General features: G+C 45.9%; 1 protein-coding gene across 3 annotated transcripts in view; it reads left to right on the forward strand.

Moving 5' to 3' along the window:
• Positions 1-1,081: 1,081 nt before the first annotated feature.
• Positions 1,082-21,689, forward strand: part of LOC146786037 (uncharacterized) — a 49,067-nt gene continuing 28,459 nt past the window's right edge. Inside the window, exons 1-2 of one of the 3 annotated variants that reach the window (XM_085635461.1) lie at positions 1,082-1,400; positions 20,763-20,989. In XM_085635461.1, the coding sequence (XP_085491587.1) occupies positions 1,387-1,400; positions 20,763-20,989 (241 nt within the window). In that variant the 5' untranslated portion in view covers positions 1,082-1,386. The remainder of the gene's footprint in view (positions 1,401-20,762; positions 20,990-21,689) is intronic. The other 2 variants (XM_085635462.1, XR_014970840.1) reach the window with 2 other exon arrangements.

Genomic DNA, 21,689 nt, shown 5'->3' on the forward strand with positions numbered 1-21,689 from the left:
AGGTTACAACATTAGACAATGATAAAGAACTTTAAAGGATTATGCTTTAGTTTGGAAATCTAGCAGAATTTGTTCACATCTCTAAAGTAACTACAGCTCACAGCATAGGATTACACCATAATGAAACCAATGTAACAACACAATAAAAAGGGTAACAGGTCACAGCATCACAGTAGAATAAAGCAACAAAAAACACACCATCATAAAAGGCAACACATCACCACCACAACAAAACTAAAACACAACAACATAGCACATAGCATAAAAACAGAGCAGCAAAAACAGCACGGGCCACTACACTAATGAACACATTAATGCACTTAAACAACAGAATAATGACAAAAGCATAAAGCCGCACAGCTAATATGCCAGCACAGTACACTACATTAAGACAACAACACACATTTACAACAGCACTCCAAAGTGCTACAAAGCAACAAAACCAACCAAAAAGCAAAACTTCAGTACAGCTTAATAACACCACACCAGAAAACAAAACAATAACTGTGTGCTGACATGTCATTCTATGTTGGTATATTATTGTATTGTGTTTTTGTGCTGTTGTGGTGGTGTTGGTATGCTGTGCTGTGTTGGTGTGTTGTATTTTGAGTTGTCATTAATTTTTTTAGTGCATTTTGGTGGTGTATTGTACAGTGTTGAATATTTGTGTTATTATTGTTGAAATGCTGTGTTACTGTGTGATGTGTTGCTGTGCTATATTGTTGCTTTGCGGTACATTAATGTAGGATGGTGTTTTAGTATTGCTATACCTCAGCTACACTCTGTTGGCTTACATATGCACAAATACTCCAATCTCCCGTTGCCACCTCTACAAATTTGCATTGATAATAAATACAGCGGTAAAAAGAGTGTTTTTTACAAAGCACTGACAAACCTACCCCACGAACAAGTAATAGTACCAGCCAAAAATATTTTGTGACGTTAAAAATACAACCCAGAGGTGATAGTAAGAACAACTTTGAGGAGTTAATTTTTAACCCCAGGCTTTTCTGCTTCTTTTCATCTTTTATGATGCACCAATTCAAGGAGAACTTTCACCTAGCAATAACAAGCAACTGGCATTTACAGGCCCAGGAGCAAACCAAACCTGCTCCTGCCAACAGATTCACAGGTACTGCTGAAGAGACCTCAAGCATTTTCATCAATTAGAAATATTGATCTCTTAATACCTATATAGCCTATTGGACTGCAGACCTTTCTTATAAAAGAGAAGACATATTTAAAACAATGTTTCTGAGCAGAGGAAAAAAAGAGTAAACAGAATGAGGAAATAAAGGAGAAGGAAGTAGGACCAAGAAGAAAAACATGAAGAAGAAGAAACAATAGGAAGAGGAGGAAAGGTGAAGAAAGAATGATATAGTGGAGATGGAGGCTATAAGGTGAGTCAGATGGGATTGCTATAATCTTTTTCTTTATGAGAACCGAATGTAACTAAGGACAGAGGGGTGCACGACCGCTATATAACATTTTAACATGCAATGCCGACAGCTATTGATCTATTTCACATAGAATGAACACAACGGAATGTAAATCATTACTAATCCGACAACAACCGTCCAAGATCCATGAGATAAAGTGGAATCGGAATATTCAACATTTATCTCATCCTTGAAAAATGAGGGAATACTGGGGTGATTTTAGACAATTCAATTGTCACAATTGTGTTTTCTTTGCTTGATTTATAGGTTGAGCCTCCCACACAGTGCAGCTGTCTGGTTGTGAAAGACATATAATGGGCTTACCAAAAACATAGCTGTCTTTATGGAGTTTCATTTATGTCCAGCAAACACATCTCTCCAGTTGCCATAAAACCAACCAAATACCTCATTAAAGTTACCAAAATGCCTACAAGTTGCAAATATGCCCAGTTAGCATGTTATCAGTTACCTTCATGGCCAAAAACACATGTATGCTTGCTGGGCATAATGATAACTGTCTGCACTGTTGCAAGTGGGTATAAAAGTACACTGTGTTTGCAGCACAACTGAATAATGGAACAATTTGTGATTTATTTTTGGGACAATAGAGAAAGTGGCCATAGTGTGGGCATAATAGAAACTGATTGTGTTGTGATAACTGAGTATTGGAACTTGTACCTTCTGATTGGATGAGGCAATTTCCCAGCCAAGCAAAACCTACCACTCCCGTCAGGGGCGGGTGATTACACATCCTGTATAACTTGCGCTCACACTGGTGTAGCATGGCACTGAGCAGTCAGACTTATTACAGAGGCAATGTGTAAAGCATTGGCACAGCACTAATTCACAAGAATTACTTGGAGCATCACAAAAGAGACTTCACATGGGATGTGTGTAATAAAAGTTTATATTCAACACACACTTAATAATCAACATAACATGAACATCGTATACTTCTGGGCATAAATTACATTGGGAATTCAGAGTTTGGGTAATTTTATTTTGTAAGTCCTCAAGCGTCTGGTACGCTAAATAAATTGCACAATAAAATTGTAGTATGTGCAAATTATTTTTGCTACTGTAATCGAGAGAGTATTTTTATGTTTTATGTTTTAATTGTACCTTTTATGGCTGGCGCAGTCGAAATAAAGGACTTTGATTGATACCTTGGGAATTATATCTAGCAGCACCAGGCCCAGCCGTGTTAGAATGACATCAGCGATATGCATACATGGGAAAGAGTCGATCCTACACTCCCCCAGCACCCTTATGTGGGGCCATACGTTCTCCACTCCAACAAATATTATAAATCAACACCACACAGTTAGACCATGCACCCTGGGTTTAAACTATGTCAAAATGATGTAGGTATACAGAATTATACCATGTTTTAGCAGCACCACGGGTCAAGGCCATTGCGGGTAAAATCGAAGTCAAATGTAATACTTTCCTAACATGAAATCAATGTACTTGGCAGACCACTGGCCATTGTCATGAATCACAGGTGGTTCACGCACTGTCACTCCCACACAAACACACTCACTCCACACCGCCACGTGGTGCAACTGATATCAGGCAGGAGAGTACAGAACATGCTTGCACACATAGAGAGCATTCTGGCCAAATCTACCTGTTTCCTGTTACCTGTTTCCTGCTGCCCGTTGAGCTGAGACCGCAAGTTCCCCGCTGCCGTTGCCCCTCTCCATCGCGGCGGAGCAGCAAGGGGACTACAGATCCCAGGAGCCTTTGAGGCAGGAGCCAATCACCGAGGTCGCGCCAGGTGGCGTATAAAAGGCAGCCCGACCTGCTGGCGAGTGGGAGAGCATTCTGGCCAAATCTACCTGTTTCCTGCTGCCCGTTGAGCTGAGACCGCAAGTTCCCCGCTGCCGTTGCCCCTCTCCATCGCGGCGGAGCAGCGAGGGGACTACAGATCCCAGGAGCCTATGAGGCAGGAGCCAATCACCGAGGTCGCGCCAGGTGGCGTATAAAAGGCAGCCCGACCTGCTGGCGAGTGGGAGAGCATTCTGGCCAAATCTACCTGTTTCCTGCTGCCCGTTGAGCTGAGACCGCAAGTTCCCCGCTGCCGTTGCCCCTCTCCATCGCGGCGGAGCAGCGAGGGGACTACAGATCCCAGGAGCCTTTGAGGCAGGAGCCAATCACCGAGGTCGCGCCAGGTGGCGTATAAAAGGCAGCCCGACCTGCTGGCGAGTGGGAGAGCATTCTGGCCAAATCAACCTTTTCCTGCTGCCCGTTGAGCTGAGACCGCAAGTTCCCCGCTGCCGTTGCCCCTCTCCATCGCGGCGGAGCAGCGAGGGGACTACAGATCCCAGGAGCCTTTGAGGCAGGAGCCAATCACCGAGGTCGCGCCAGGTGGCGTATAAAAGGCAGCCTGACCTGCTGGCGAGTGGGAGAGCATTCTGGCCAAATCTGCCTGTTTCCTGCTGCCCGTTGAGCTGAGACCGCAAGTTCCCTGCTGCCGTTGCCCCTCTCCATCGCGGCGGAGCAGCGAGGGGACTACAGATCCCAGGAGCCTTTGAGGCAGGAGCCAATCACCGAGGTCGCGCCAGGTGGCGTATAAAAGGCAGCCCGACCTGCTGGCGAGTGGGAGAGCATTCTGGCCAAATCTGCCTGTTTCCTGCTGCCCGTTGAGCTGAGACCGCAAGTTCCCTGCTGCCGTTGCCCCTCTCCATCGCGGCGGAGCAGCGAGGGGACTATAGATCCCAGGAGCCTTTGAGGCAGGAGCCAATCACCGAGGTCACGCCAGGTGGCGTATAAAAGGCAGCCCGACCTGCTGGCGAGTGGGAGAGCATTCTGGCCAAATCTACCTGTTTCCTGCTGCCCGTTGAGCTGAGACCGCAAGTTCCCCGCTGCCGTTGCCCCTCTCCATCGCGGCGGAGCAGCGAGGGGACTACAGATCCCAGGAGTCTTTGAGGCAGGAGCCAATCACCGAGGTCGCGCCAGGTGGCGTATAAAAGACAGCCCGAACTACCGCCTCGCGGGACGCGCGCGGGCGGCGCCGGGCAGAGGGCGGGCCGTCTGTGGCCGTCAGGGGTCGACCGGGGTCGGATCGGCTTACCCTCTGACATCGTGATCACGGAACTATAAGGTACTGTGCTTATTGTTGAGTAATTCTCTGAGACATGGGCAAGAGGAACAATCTGGAGGGCGAGTCTGAGCTCACCAGCACATTACCCGCCAAGAATAAGATGAGGAAGATCAAATCTAAGAAAAATCGCCAGCATGCGGGGGGAAATTGTGTAATGGATCGCATTGATGACATTATTGAAGAATGTGGGGAGCTGCTCAATGCCCCCCCTACGTCTGCTGTAGGTGGGAGGAGGGAGGTTACTAGAGATTCTGTTGTGGTTCCGGATATGTTTCTCACAAAAAAGGGTGGAGAGGAACAGAATAATGGGGTGACTGGCAAAGAGCCCGCTTGTAGTGCTCCTGTTGTTTTGTCGGATAAGGGGCATGTTTCTCTTCTTGAGATTTCACCTGTCTCTAACCAATCACCTGATATTGTTTGCAGTAATAGGTTTTCAGTTTTGGGTGAAATTGACACTGACACTTGTAGATCTGCCCTGCCTTCTCTTGTCCCCTTAGTTTTAAATTCGGGTACATCTGCACCTGAGGGTAGTTGTACCATAAACGTTTCTGAAGGCCTTACTGCTATAGAACCATGTAATACTGACATGAAATCTCTACTGGTGGTAGTGAAAAATCTTTGCTCCCTGATAGAGTCTATGCAAACCAAAATCGAAATCTTAACGGTTACTGTCAAAAAGCTCGAGGAATCTAACTCGGGCTCTGGTATTTATTCTAAAAACGATTCTTCTATGTCTAGAGGGGGTTTGACCAAGGCCCTTCCAATAGTGGCAGCTAGGCACAGTGTGCTCCCTAATATTTGTGGAAAGAATTTACCCCAAGACAGTCACTTACTGAGTAAACAGTCTAGATTTTCAGACTCATCAACGGTTGATCAATCTTTTGATTGTACCCCGACTAACGATGGACGAGTTGTTAGAGCACCCTCTGGTATCTATCAGGCTAAGAAGCATGTGGGAGGTCCTCCTTTTGAAAACGTGAGATCTGGTACTAACCCTAGAGGTAGCACTTATCAAGGAGCCCAAAAATATGGATCACATACTCGCACTTCTTATTCACATAAAATGTATATGGTGAATGTCCCTAGGTTGTCTCCTGGGTACGACTATGAAAGCAGTGAATCCTTGATTAATAAGGTTATTCACTGGATTAGATATGTGAGGGGCTGCCGCTCAGTGATTAGAGCTGATATTGCTGGAGTTAGAAGGATTTCTCAGGGTGGAAGTGAGGTGGATTATATAGAGGTTGGTTTTATTGATCCTACCATTGCAGGGAATTTAATTAATCTCGAGTTTAGAAGCTGTTCCCCGGATTGTTCTGCAATCCAAATGAGGTCCACTCCCCTTCGGTTACCACGCCCAGATGACCTTTGCAGCCAGCTTGTGGGAGAGTCATGTTTAGAACAAATTGATTGACTGCGCAATAAAATCGCTGTAGATGTCCCCCCAGTTTGTCCTTCGCTGTCTAGCAAAACCCAAAATATTGATTCTGAGTTGGATATTGCTGTCAGTACAGAAATCCATGGTCTTTCAGCAGAATTGGAGAGGATAACTCAATTGAGTAGTATCTCGGAGGTCCATCAGGAAGGTAGTGTAATTCATTCAGAGTTTGGGACGCTTTTATCCTGGAACATTGCAGGTTTAAAATCTAAGATGAAGGACCCTAACTGGGCATTGTTTATTAATTCTTATGATGTTTGTTTATTTCAGGAGACCTGGCTCCTTGAGGCTCAGTATTTTTAAGGTTTTTTGAACTTCAATGTTCTGGCAGTTAAGGGCAAAAAAGGGCGCCCTTCCTGCGGTCTTACTGTTTGTATTAGGCAGGTTCTTGGCACTATTGTCAAGGAGCTTCCTACTCTACATTCGGATATCCAGCTTCTTAGCCTTAAGTTTAAAAGTGGAAAATCGCTGGATATCTATAATGTTTATGCTAGAAGTACTGGTGGAAAGGAGTCTGATACAATAGCTCACCTGGACGAACTTATGTTTCTTTACTCTCAGCACTCCTATGTAATTATAGGAGGAGATATTACCTTTGAACCCTTACTTGCTGCTGATTGGAGTGTTTCGGAGGAAGAGGATAGTCTATGGGGTGTTCCAAAACTAGATCTCGAACCTGTCACTCGTTGGTCTGAACTGGCAATCCAGATCAACGCCCTTTGTCTGAACAAAGGGCTTCGTGCAACTAATGGCAGGTCTGAGCAAGACAAATTAGGGTCCAATACTTTCAAGAGTGGCTTACGTGCTAGCAGAATTGATTATATTCTGCTATCACTTGATCTATGGGATGTCTTGAGAGGTATGGTGGTTATAGATAGATTGGAGAGTGACCACAATCCTCTCTCTTTATCTACCTTGTTTTGGGTGAACCCTACTGCCCCTTGTGATTTTTCTCCTCAGACTCATCAAGATGTAGCCATCGCAAATGATATGCCCCACGTTAGATGGGCCAAGGTAGCTCAAAGTCAAGAAAGTCTTACTCGTATTTTTAGTAGTTTAAAGCTTGCCATCCGGGATCTAGGGGCAGAATATAACCAGTGTGCTTTGGAATCATCTTGCATGTCTGGAATAACGATCCATGATTCTTTCTTTTTAGAACTCAGAGATATTTTTGTAAGGCCTTGCAAACTATCTATGTATAAGCATGATCCTTCGCCACGATGGTACACTGCAGAGTGTAGAGATGTTCGCGCGAACCTGGGTATCGCCCTGAAAACTGGTGATAGTCTCAAAGTTCGCTCTGCTAGATATGCTTATAAGCAAGCAATCTTAAAATCTAAGCGAGCGTGGGACTACCAAAGATGGCAGGATCTTAGGGAAGCAGGTGCCCAAAAGGACACGAGATGTTTTTGGTCCGTCCTTAAGTGGGGGAGTGGGGGTAATCCTGACAAACCCCAAAACTGGGTTTCGCAAGAAGCATGGGTTAAGCATTTTGAGTCCCTCTATGCTAAAGGAGAGGATTTGTGCGTTACCCCTGAGTATCAATTTACCTTTTACAAGGAAGAAGCCTTCACCTTGGGTGATGTTGTTAACGCCCTAAAACTTCTGGTTCCAGGAAGGGCCCCTGGGATGGATGGAATCCCGCTGATATTTTCTTGTGTAATAGCGAATCCTGGGGAAACTATATCCTAATTTTAGCTAACTTGATTGCCAGAGGTGCCACGATTACCACCTCCTGGAAAGGCGCCAAAATTGTTTTGGTGTTCAAGAAAGAGGACAAGTCCCTCCCCGCTAATTATCGACCAATCAGCCTGATTGATACCATACAAAAAATTCTAGGCAGGCTGATCTTGAACAAAGTGTTGGATTGGACTTTTGAAAATTCAATCCTCTCTCATTTACAAGCAGGTTTTAGAGCCCGAATAAGCACCATTGATCAGGTGTTGCACTTTGCTATGCTTTACTGGAAGGTCGTATTCTTGTGGGGAGGCAGCCTATATGCTGCCTTTATTGATCTTAGGGCAGCATTTGATCTTGTCCCTCAGGCATCTCTATGGGCTGTCTTAGATAAAATGGGTATGCCACCTGCTCTAATTTCCCTAATTGCTAGACTTCATGTGGACAACTTTGCACAGATTAGGTGGGGTGGTGTAGGACAAGTGACTAGTCAGTTCCCTATCCAGAAGGGGGTTAGGCAAGGCTGTGTTCTTGCGCCAACCTTATTCTCTATGTATATCAACTATGTGGCCAAACTATTAATTGATGCAAACGTAGATGCCCCCACATTGGCAGGTGCTAAAATTCCTATTTTATTGTTTGCCGACGATTGTCTTATTATAGCCAAAACCCCGAGTGGTTTACAGAACTCCTTAGGTATTTTTGAGGACTTCTGTTCAGCCCGTGGGCTTGAAATAAATGTTTTAAAATCAAAATTCATGACTTTTAACCAGTCTAAATCTTTCAAGGGCAAAATATATATGAATAATCTGCCATTGGACCAGGTTCAAGATTTTATTTATCTAGGTATCTGTATCCAACACGATTTGGGATGGAAAAAGCAAGTAGATTTGGCAACCCTCAAACATTCTCAACTCTCTGGTGCGCTGAGTAAAGAACATATCCAATCTCTGACTAACCTATTGACCCTGCACTCCGTGTGTATGATGGAAAAGTGGTTGGTGCCGCGCTCTATGGAGTTGAGTTATGGGGATTTGATAACTTACACAAAATGTCTACCTCTGAAAATAGATTTTTTACGAAATCTTACCAAATTACCTCAGAGTACTCCTTTGTGCCCTTTGTTTTATGACTTAGGAATGAGACCAATAGCATTAATTGCCTCGTTTCGCCCAAAATTGTATTGGCGGCGCTTATGGGTCACTCCAGAACTTAGGCTCTTTGCTCTTGGTCTTATGGACATTATTACATTGGACACCTTCCACAAAGTAAAGTGGCTCCGCAGGATATATGAGTCGCTTAAGGACTTGGGCCTAAAAGTCTTGTGGGAGGATCCACTAAATGCTAGGTTCCCGCCTAAGAAAGTACTGAAGGCTTTGTATTGGGAAATGGTGGCTATTCGTGTCTACAGAAGTACAGCCCCGCTCTCATTAACTGGTGTATTTTTCGACTTTAAGGATACGACCTCTCTGGCAACCTTTTGGGATGACATTACAAATCCTCTGTATAGGAAGCTTTACTTCCAATTCAGAGTTGGCAGTCTCCCAGTAAGAGAGTTTTCATCCAGATGGGCCTCGAATAATATGCTCAATTGCCCGGGCTGTACCGCACCTATTGAATCTGTCAACCATTTCTTGTTTCAATGCCCATCTTATGCAATTCTGTGCCGGACCTGGTTAAAATCAATGTGTCGACAGGTGGGCACGAGGAATGCCAAGGTGGCAGTGAGAATTTTGCGTTCTACTGAAATTCCATTCATTTACATATCTGTTGCTAAATTTCTTGGAAGGGCTTGGGTGATTAGGAGCAAAATGTTGGTTGGGTAAATCATTCTAAACCCTGAAATATCAATCTTTCTGCACATACCTTTTATTTATTGTTTTAAACTATTTTAACATGTTTTTTCTATTCTGTATTCATATACATTTTTGTACGCTTTTATGACAATTGTCGAATAAAGCTAACTTGACTTGACTTGGCTTGCACACATACGCACCTATTACCCTAATGCGGTGCCACTCATATCCAGTGGGTCAATTGATATCACGCTGCAGACCCCGTGGTCCCAAGCCTCCCTCCACCCTCCAACTCACCCAACTAACCTATACCCCCGTGATTGGAGATGCCCCATCAACTCCCAGGCACTAGGTCGTGCTTGCCTGGAGTCACTCTTTGTCAGGGCCCCAGGGAAGCAAGTGGGGGTATTTAGCAAGGACAATTAGGAGTCAGTTGGCAAAAAGGGTTTGGCAGCCATTGAAAAAGTTTGCTCTTAGGATGCGGAGCAGTAACTGCCTAAGGGCAATAGTTGGTCATAGGAAAGTAGCCCACAAGGGCCGCAAAACACAGGGGGGGGTCACACAATATCTAGACCCACTCCTGATCATTCTCTGAAGCGTTCCTCAAGCCCCGGCAATCACCACTCTCACCACTCAGGCAGGCTGTGTGAGGAGGGGGCAGTTTGTCCTCCACAATGAGGGCCGGAAAGGAACAAGTGAGGAGTGAAGAGTGAATCAAGGTATAAGGGCCTCTCGAAAGGAAGGGGCTCCCTTTAAGGTACACGTTGATCGGAGTCACACCCAGGCAATCCAGGCCCAACGTCTGGTGCGCAATGATATGAGACACACCAGACCATCTTGGTCACACAACGAAGAGCAATATCAGCACCTCCCTCAGAAGGAGGCACAACATCTGCTGCACTGTGATATTGGTCACACTAGACAATCTGGGCACGTCTGGTGCACGATGACACGAGTCGCACTAGTCTGGTCACACACAACAAAGACTTGCAATTCCTTACATCCCTGAAAATGAGGCACAACATCTGGTGCACATTGATATTTCTCACACCAAACAATTTGGGCACAGACACATAGGTGCAAGTTCAGCAATGCCTCCTCAGGTAGAATAAACCACCTCCGAGGCCTGCAACCTGTGAATCGGAAATTGCATGCAATGAGCATGCAGTCGGCATATCATAGGAGAGAAATGCGGCATGATCGATGAAGTGGGTCACATTGGATTCTGCAACCGGTGAATCTGCTCACCACCAACAAAACGCTTATGCCTGCTGAAGTCCCCATGATGAGGTGGGCTCACACCTTCGATGCGGGCAAGATTTTGAGCTCTGCATGAGGCAATCCAGTCTCCAAGCACTTCTCTGAGAGGTGGATTCCAGTCGGCGATGTGGGCACTTGCGAGGGCACCACTCTCCAGATGTCACAGGTAGATGGTGAGAGTCCCTCATAGGAGATCTTTGGTGTCCCTGAGACCTTGAAGAAAAGGGGCAAGCTTGACAAGCCATTGGCGAGCACACTTCAGGGTGCCACTATTCAGACGGGGCATGCGGTCCCTCTCAATGTCAGTAATCCTCCTTGTGCACAACAGAGTTCTTCTCGCACTGTGCACCACGCAGTTCCAGATTCTCCGGTCACGCATGCCCACAAGTGCATCTCACCGTTTTCTGAAGTGTGGCACCAGTAGTTATACTACATTGTATCTTTGAAGTTGAGGGTAGTTCAAAGGGTCTCTCTTTCAACCACAGATGTCTCCCCTAAATGTCAGTCCTGTCTGCCATGAGGCCTTGGAATGCGGATCCTAATCTTTAGTGCAGCCATGATCTGGATCCAGTAGCAAAGTGTCAAAACCTCTCTCTCCAATCTCTCCATCTAGGCCCGCAAATGGCAGAGGTCTGTCATTACAATTGCAGTATGTTATAGCTGTCGCTGGGGAATGCCCAGATGTCTCCCCCAAGCTCCATTGTGGACTGGAGCCAAGCACAAAGGCACACAAGAGAGTTTTAGAGCATAGAAATGCCCTTGTTCTAATAGTGGCATTTTTGCACAGGTCATGGCAAAGCCACATTAACCACTGGAAAGGGCTTGTTGCTGCAATTCTGATGATATCAAACATGATGAGGCTGCACCATTGTAATCTAGGATCTCAGCCCGTAGTACCAGTCGGCAGGGTGGACATGTAATCAGCGGCACTATCTGTGCCTGTGTGCTCAACAGCCTGCAATAGCAAGTTGGACACAGGTTTAGGCGTACCATTGGTGCAATGCTCACCCCAGACTGTCCTGGCAGGCTGGTTGCTTATTGGGACATACCAACGGTACACCACAAACCCAAGTCTGCAATGGCAGGCTGGTCAAGTATTTGGAAATACTAGCAGTACATCACGCACCACAGTCTGCAGTGGCAGACTGGTCATGTATTAGGGAATACCAGCGGTGCACCACTCACCGCAGTCTACAGTTTCAGGCTGGTCATGAATTTGGGAATACCAGCGAGGCACCATGCATTTTAGATAAGCAGCACTTCCTAACATGAGTAGGAATGATACGCATACATTTCCCGCTGCATCTACAGTGGGAAAGTGCCCCAATCCCTATGGCCACTACAAGAGATTCAGCAAAACCCAGGAGGAAAAATGTGAAATCCTTAGGAAATGCTACCTGAAAAGTTCAGGTCTAACACTGAGGATGATGACAACTGGCCATGATGTGTTAAATGGGCATAATAGAAAGTGTCCTTGATGTGCTACATGTTCATTATGAAAAATAGTTGTGATAGCTGCCTGCAATATGGTAACTGTTAGAAATGAGGGTCTCTAGTTGGCAATGGTTTGCACCTTTGTCCAGGTAGGGACCCTTCTTCCAAGCCAGGGTAAGGAGGATACACTTCTAAAATAACCCCTGCTCACCCCCTTGGTAGCTTGGCACAAGCAGACAGACTTATCTCAGAGGCAGTGTGTGAAGCACTACAAATGGACACCACACCAGTTTAGAAAAATAGCAAATCTTTATCTAAACCAACAAGACCAAATACGATAAAAAACCCAGCATACAATACTGAAAACATAGGTACTTTGTAAGATAACCTTTAAATTGCAGAAATATCTCCAAATCACAGTTCTTCCGAGTTGGTAGCTCCGTCCGTGGCTACCGCGATGCTGAAAACGACAGTCTAACAGTTCCAGCCAACCGCGTCGGTAAGGGTCAGCTGTAGCATCGACAGACTCGTAGACAGTACCTTTCCCATTGTGGCTCATCCCGTAGGTACGAGTTGGTTGGGGCAACCGTCGCGGTGTGAAGTGGAAGTGGTGCAGCATGTGATGCCCTCACAGCACGGTGCAGGCAGCGGCTCGGTGACGGTCGTCCAACAGCATCGGTGAGGCAAAGGCTTACGAAGGCGGAGTGAGGTGGTGCTTGATGCGGTGCTGGCAGGTTACAGTGCAGGCCAAGGATCCAGTCGATGTTCAGGCAGGCAGCAACGGTGTCAGCGACATCCGGGCAGAATGAAGTGCGGCATTGCGTAGTGCGGTGCCCACAGGACGCGGTGCATGCAACGGCTCGGTGACAGTCGCCCAGCGATGTCGGTGAGACCAGGGATGCGGTGTGAAGTGTGGCGGTGCCTTCTGCTGTGCCTTCAAGACACGGAACCAGCGATGGACTTGGTGACGGGGTCGGCTGCTCTTCTCCTCTGCAGCGGCTGAAACAAGCGCTTCCAGAGACGGTCACCAGAAGGATGGTGATGTCTTTGCTGTTCCTGAGACTTCTTGACTTCTTGAACAGAGGGCAAGCTCCACCTCAAGCCCTTGGAGATACTTTGTCAAGCAGGATACACACACAGTTCTTATCCTTGGCAGAAACAGCTACTGCAGCCCAACCCCAGATAGCACAAAGCAAAGGGGCTGTACTTCTCCTTCAGCTTCTTCCAGCTGTTCTCCTTGGCAGAGGTTTCTCTTGAATGCCAAAAGTGATCTAAAGTTCAGGGGTCTGGGCCCCAACAGTTATAGTCCATTTCTCTTTGTTCTGTGGTGTCAGAGAGGCTCTGTGCTCAGTCAAAACCATTTCTGTCCTCTCTGGGGCAGCTTCCTGGCAGGAGGTGGAGACAGCATTGTCTACGGTAGACCAGGCCCATTCAGGTGTAAAGAAAATCTCCTCACCCTACTCTAAATGCGACCCAGGTCTATTCAGCCTAGCCCTAACTCACCCTGGAAAGGCAGGACACACCTCACCCCCCAAGTGGCTGTCTGAACAGAATGCATATTCCCAGCCCCTGTAACTCCGAGGCCAGACAGTCAATACACAAACAAGGAAATCAATTATGCCAATCATGATAACAATTTACTGAGGGAGCACTTGGACTTTGGCACTGAACAGCAGTGGCAAAGTGCCCAAAGAATCCAGACCAGCAAAAAGGAAGTCCAATACACAGTAAAAACACAGGAGGCAAAAGCAAAAAATACAGGGGAAACCCACAACAAGGATGTCATGTCTAACACGTGTCCCCTCCAGCTGAAATGTGGGGAGAACTACCCACCCTCTTGTGAGTTCTTTTCACTAAGGCGGAAAAATCTGGACTGACCATCAGCATTGGCATGTTCTGTACCAGTGCGGTGTTCCACCATTAAGACCATCCTCGGTAGGGAAATGGACCACCTCAACAACTTTAGGTTCTCACCACTCATCTGCATCAACAATCTGAGGGGCCTGTGGTTGGTCTGAACCCAGAAGTGAGTACCAAACAAGTAGGGCCTCAGCTTCTTCAGTGCCCAGACCACAGCAAAAGCCTCACGCTCAATCGCACTCCACCTCTGTTTCCAGGGAAGTAACATTCTACTAATGAAAGCTATGGGTTTGTCTAGGCTCTCCTCATTTAATTGTGAGAGCACAGCTCCCACACCATGCTCTGAAGCATCTGTCTGCACCATGAATTCCTGGGAGAAGTTGGGTGCCTTGAGCACAGTCGCCATGCACATGGCAGTCTTCAGGGCATCAAAATCTTTCTGGCAGGCGTCAGTCCAGTTCACCTTCCTGGGCTGCTTCTTGGAAGTCACCTCAGTCACGGGGGCAGCAATGGTGCCATATCCATTGACAAATTTCCTGTAATACTCGGTGAGGCCTTAAAAGGGGGGGGGGGGGTTCCCAAGCCAGAATGGCATCAATCTTCAATTGTAGGGGCGCCATCTGGTTGCTCCCTTCCTGTAGTCCCACGTACACCATCTATCCCTGCCCGATCTTGCACTTACAGGCCTTGGCCATGAGGCCTGCCCTCTTGAGAATAACAAGAGTTTGTGGACTCAACCTCTGTGCACTGTTGCTGAAGAGAAGTTACAAACAACTAAATAATCAAGCTTAACCATGCTCAAGTTCAAAAAATGAAATACATTTTATCCAACGGCCAACTGAAAACATTATGTACAGTGTTCACAAATCGAAATTAAATTGGCAACATAGTTCAGATAAATTTTCAATATTGGTTTGAAAATTATTTTTAAAAAACAAATACAGAGAAGATTCATTATAAATCCAAAAGCTTTCGTCGTGCCCAATGCATTTCGGGCCGTTATAGGCCCTTCCTCAGGGGTTTGAACTCTAAAAATATGAACAAAATGTACAAACAATATAATGAATGTGGATGGTGAAACATCATCATTCACAAGGCAACAAACATGAAACAATGACCACAAGTTAATGAAAGTCTGCACTGCATGATACACTTTTAAATAAAAAGAGAAAAAAAGAAAAACGAAACACAGACCCTCCACCTTCGTGAAATAATGGGGACGAAATACTCCATATACAAATACAATCACAAGTGTATTTAGAAGTCCGTGTTCTCGCCAACTCAATCACTTCATTGGGGTATCCTCTATTTAAAAACATTTGCTGTTGAGAATCCAAATGTTTTTCCAAACTACTTTGTTTGGAACAAATCCTTTTGATCCGCAAGAACTGGGAAAGTGGTAAATTCTGTTTAAGGTTTCTAGGATGAAAACTCCGAAAGTGAAGAGCACTGTTGACATCAGCGGTCTTTCTGTGTACTTTTTATATCGTGCGCTGCAGTTTGTGTCCTTACAGAAGTTTGTTTTATGTCGACAGGGTTCGTGTTGGTCTGCCTTTTGGCCATACGAATTTGTTTAGAGAGGTACGTTGTTGGTGTTTGTTCACGAGGGTATCATCACAGTTTGATCGTTTTCCAATGAGCGGTCTGAAACAGTGTGCATCTGTGGTTTTTCAGATCAGAAGGTTCCTAATCTTTGCATTTCTCAAGTTGCAGAAAATTCAAAAAGGAAAACGTTCACCAATAGTATGTGTTTGCGTAATGGTCTGCACTATACTAGTAGTATACACAAATTACTGTATGTAAGGTGCAAATGCATGTCCGTATCCTCACAGCTGTCACCAATGTTAGAAATGAGGTTCTCTAGTTGCCAATGGTTTGCACCTTTTTCCAAGTAGGGACCCTTCTTCCTAGTCAGGGTAAGGGGGGATACACTTCTAAAATAACCCCTGCTCACCCCCTTGGTAGCTTGGCACGAGCAGAAACGGCTTATCTCAGAGACAGTGTGTGAAACATTTGTGCATACATACAGTAACACAGTGAAAACACTACAAATGGACACCACACCAGTTCAGAAAAATATCAAATCTTTATCTAAATCAACAAGACCAAATACGATAAAAAGCCAACATACATTACTGGAAAAATAGGTACTTTGTAAGATAACCTTTAAATTGCAGAAATATCTCAAAATCACAGTTCTTCCTAGCTGATAGCTCCGTCCGGGGCTACAGTGATGCTGAAAATGACAGAGTCTAACAGTTCCAGCAGACCGCATTGGTACGGGTCAGTTATAGCGTCAACAGACTCATAGACAGAACCTTTCTTGTTGTGGCCGATCCCGTAGGTACGTGTCGGTCGAAGCAACCATTGCGGTTGCGGTGTTAAGTGGAAGCAGTGCAGCATGTGGTGCCCTCACAGTGCGGTGCAGGCAACTGCTCGGTGACGGTCGTCCAACTGCATTGGTGAGACCAAGGCTTACGATGCAGAGAGAGGCAGTGCTCGATGCGGTGCTGGCAGGTCACGGTGCAGGCAACAGATCCGGTCAATTTTCAGGCAGGCAGTTCCAGCTGGGTCAGCTGTAGTGTCGACAGACTTGTATAGACGGTACCTTTCTCGTTGCAGCCAATCCTATAGGTATGAGTTGGTTGGGGAAACCATTGCAGTTGTCAAGTGAAGTGAAAGTGATGCAGCGTGCGGTACCCTCACGTCACAGTGCAGGCAGCGGCTCGGTGACAGGTGTCCAATGGCATCAGTGAGGCCAAGGCTTACGATGCGGAGTGAGGCAGTGCTCGATGCGGTGCGGCAGGTCACGGAGCCAGTCAATGTTCAGGAGGGCAGCGACAGTGTTGGTGATGTCCGGGCAGAGTGAAGCAAGGTAGTGCGCAGTGGGGTACCCACAGGAAGCAGTGCAAGCAGTGGCACAGTGATGGTCACCCAGTGGCATCAGTGAGACCAGGGATGCGGTGCGAAGTGCGGTGGTGCCTTCTGCAGTGCCTTCAAGACACAGAACCAGCAACGGACTCGGTGACAGGGTCGGCTGCTCTTCTTCTCTGTGGTGACTGAAACCAGTGGTTCCCAGAAGGATGGTGCCCAGAAAGATGGTGAAGTCTTTGCTGTTCCTGTGACTTCTTGAACGAGGTCAAGCTCCACCTCAAGCCCTTGGAGATACTTTGTCAAGCAGGATACACACACAGTTTCTCTCCTTGGCAGAAACAGCTACTGTAGGCCCCTGTCACTCCCAGGCCAGACAGTCAATACACAAACCTAGCAGAGGCACAGTGGATGGCTAAGCAAGAAAATACCCACTTTCTAAAAGTGGTATTTTCAAACCCAGAATGTGAATGTCATCCAAAAATATGCATCTTTATATTCTGAGTTCAGGCATACGAAACTTTACCTTCCTATCTAGTCCCCATGGAAAGTTATATGTATAAGATGTTATAAATAAACTCCAATTCTTTTCTATAGGAAAGATAGCCTTTCAATAATGAAAAACGAAATACAGGGGAAACCCACGCCAAGGATGCCAGGTCTAACAGTTAATATCATAATGTATACCGGATGACAGGATTTGAAAGGGCTCCTAAGGCATCCCTGAGGTTGCTGTTAATCCTTCATCACGAAGTGAGGCTTTTGACCTTACTCTCATCTTAAGTTGCATTAGAATTTAGTGTTTCTCAGCCACAGCTATGTTTATCATCTTGTCATTGCCCTAAGTCACATGCTTAGAGATTGGAGAGTTTAAGCTCACACTTTAGTTGAAGATGCACAAATCTAGGTCTATCAATAGAACACAGATGGACTATGTGTACGGTGTGAGAGGGTATTTATGCGGTGGCAAGTTTGAAAAACCCTATTGGTCTTAGGCATTACTGGGGTCGAGCATTATATCCACATGATTCCACCCCAAAAAGCATTCAACCTACATTTTTGCCATATGATTTTGCTTAAAACAAACCTGTGGGTGACCTTAATAAGTGTAGAAAAGGGTGTTCATTAGACTCATAGCACTCTCCTGATTTCTAACTGGGTTGTTGTAACTTTCGTTAGCCTGACAAGCACGCTTAAGGAATAGTGGGGATATTTTGCTCTCCATCATAGAAAGAGTCATTGCTGAAGGCAGAATAAACTTAGCATTGCGATGTAATAAAATCAACTTCCCTGGCAGGTTACTCAAGGTCTGAGGACAATCAGCAAATCTTATGAAATGCAATGAGACTGTCTGTGTTGGTTCCTTCCAACATTCAATGTCCTCATCTTATAGGCTGGATGCTCCACCACCATGCGGAACCACTAGTGTGTCAATCAACAAGATGCTCAGACAGGTGCTTGTACAGGGCTCATACTTCTGATCTTGGTGGGGGAAATGTGTAGGGGGACAGGGCTGTCCCATAGAAAAGGGGCATCCTGGGTCAAAAGCGCTCATCACCTGGCCTGCCTCTCTAGTATATGCCGTTTACCCACCATATGTACTGGGTCCCCGAAGGCGCCACTCTAATCAATCCGACCCTGCCACAAGTGTCCACATCTGACAGTGTCCATCTGCCTCACCTGCTTTGCTGTGACTCTTGAATGAGAAGCTGCCTGTCGCAATGCCACACTCTGCTTTGGCGCTGACATTGTGGGAGATTCACTCAATACCTACTCTGCATCTTCCACACACAAGTGTGGCACAATCTGTACATCCACCCAGCCCAACATACTGAATTGCCCACTCCAGACACTAGGGGCGGCCATCCCAAGAGTCAACGGTTCTTCGCAAGAGCTGTACTACACCGGGGTGAGTTCAATATTGAAGAAAGTAGGTGAAGTGCCAAAGCTGCACCTGGCCTCACAATGCCATATGCAGCCCCTTCCACCACTGCAGCAGTTCGTCCAGAGGCTGTCTATCCCTGCCACATCCACACAAGCCTGTGGGGGGGGTGCAGTATGATCCTCACGAGGGTGGCACATCATGGCACTATGTAGCCCAGGTGGAAGAGTGAGCAGAGCTAACTGGGTATTCTAACTAAGTTTCTTGCAGTGCCTCAGTTCACATGCTAAGAGAGTCTCACTGCACCCAAAGCTGCCGCCGAGCAGAAATCCAAATCCAGCCAACTCGAATATCTAAGAACTAGAGTGTGCAAAAAGATCCTACACCGCAAACCTGCCTGATTTTGGAATTCATTACGCTACCTTACCCCTTTCTAGGTGAGAAGGTGAGATTTTCTACTGCAACTAATTTTAGGCTGCCAGCATGTGGAAACAGAGATAATCTCTGGGGCACAGATGAAGTTGATCCATCCCACAAATTAAAAGGATGTGCAGCCCATAACTTGGGCCCTCACCTCTGTAAACCAACAACCAGCAGGGATACCAACTGTGCCTGCCTTTTCCCCCTGTGAAGTAATATGTGTTCCACAGTATTGCTAGGCCTGGGATCTGCATTTGTCCTTGGCACCACAATGCCCAGCTGTTGCTATTCCCTCCCACACCTAGGGCACAGATGGGAAGGAGAGACATAGCACCTTGTCCAACTAGAAGCAAAACACAGAATCATGTTTGCTTCCCTCACTTTTCAAAGTTTGTCGCAAACACTTGGTCCGAGATGAGCAACAATGTATAGAAATGGGAATACCTAACACAATCGAAAACAAAGAACCCAGTCTTTTTCATGCTAAAAAGCTGCACGGTGATTTACCCACCGTGGTGAACATCTAGAAACAACCACCATTAAAAATTACCATGTGTTGCATGAGCATACTGAAAGAAAATCAATACAAAATCACCATGTGTTGCACAACCATTTCTAGTGGAATTGTGCTGCAAACGCATGCATGGAAAAGGTGCTATATCTCTGGATAAATAATTCTCAAAGGGCTCACAGTCCAAATACGATTTTCAGAACACAAGCTCTTTTTGGTGCATCAATGCATAATTATATAACAAATATGGGCACGAGATTTTAGGACATGTCTGCAGGCTCATACGCAGTCTGAAAACTTCTAGAACCTTTCGTCTAGGTCGCACGGGATTTTGAAATCTCGGCGGCCATCTTGGATTACAAAACCTGTTTGAAGGCGTGTCCTTGCAGCCTTGGCAATCGGCTCGACATGGGGAGCCTTCTGTTTGCCTTCTCAGCTTACCGAAGGATCGCTCCAGTTGTCCAGTCCAGACGCAAACATCCAGTCCAGAGAGTCTTCAGTGTCACCCACCATACACCTGCCAGAAGGTACCTAATACCGAAAGGAGGCAAGATCAGGACAACCACTGAAAACAAAAGATAAATTAAATTGAACACAAACTCAGCAAAAGCAGAACAGCTACTCTACAAAGTCAAGGTTAACAGTCAGGTCGTATAAAAGTCCACGGAGATCTAGAATTCCTTTTGACGAGTGTGTACAGAAACATTGAAGCGAATTTTGACCTATAACCCTTGAGACATAGTGGCGAATGTTGTTGCAAACCCTGAAACTTTGAGGTGAACGTGAGAGCCAGCTTCGGAGGCATTGTTGTGAACATTGTTGCAACCCTAGGAACATTGAGGGGTGAATTAGAGAGCCAATCTCAGAGACATTTTTGAAAACATAGTTTAACTGTGTATTAGAGTATTATTAATTCTGTATTTTCAAGATGCACATGCCTGACTGACAGGAGATTGAAAGAATTCGTCGAATATACAATCGAGGAATCAAGACTAATGCTCGAAGTGCGAGTGTAAAATGCTTTAGTTATGCAAGAACAGATTACTGATAATATGTTTATCGTTCCAGGCAACCACACATGAGGAGGAGAGAGAAGGTTCAGTGTGAAAAAACGCGACATCTAAGCTATCAGAGAATAAGAGTAAAGGAACTCACTTCTCTTGTTTGTCTTCTCCATCCCATTACCCCTTTCCCCTTGGCGCTGCCTCGAGGAGGGTGTTGGTTTCACCCACTGTGGAGGACGCAGTTGGGCATTGGTGGATATGCTACGTGCATTGCTCCCGCTGGGATCGCAGGTTAGTCAATGTTATGCTATGGAATTTAGTATATCGTTTGACTCGCCCGCGAAAGGGCATCTTGGCGCTTAGATAGCAGTACAAAAAGCTCTGTGCCGTTAAAACAGCCAGGTCTTCAGATGTTTTTTGAAGCTTGAAAGTGGAGCTGGTTCCAATGGAGTGGGGCAAGGTGTGAAAAAGAACGACCACCGTATTTTAAAGTTCGAATAGGTTGTCGTTGAAGTAGAAGCTGATTACTGTATCTAAGGTTTCTTTGAGGACAGTAGGGACTAGTCTATCCTGCAGATATTGTGGTCCCCTGTCTGACCTCGCTTTGAAGGTCAGACAGAGTAGTTTAAAGATTGCTCTTTTCTTTATAGGCAACCAGTGCAGGGGCCTCAGGAGAGGGACAGACGGAGTGACTGGTGGCTGTTTAATCACCAGACGGGCAGCCGTGTTTTGCACTACCTGTAGTTTAGATATAAGAGATTTGTTGGATGCTACAAGTAGCGCATTACCATAGTCGAGGCGACTAATTATGAGTGCCTGGACTAGGGTCTTCTGGGAGACTCAATCTGTTTAAATCTTTGTCACCAACCTGGGCATGTCACCCAGCACTACAACTTAACTCATATTGGCCCCTGTCAAAGAAAACACCATGACTGCATCCTTTAACACATGCTCGCTGGAACTTGTGGAATGAAAAGTAATCAATGGACTG

The sequence above is a fragment of the Triturus cristatus genome, chromosome 11, assembly GCF_964204655.1.
Source record: "Triturus cristatus chromosome 11, aTriCri1.1, whole genome shotgun sequence".
NCBI lineage: Eukaryota > Metazoa > Chordata > Amphibia > Caudata > Salamandridae > Triturus > Triturus cristatus.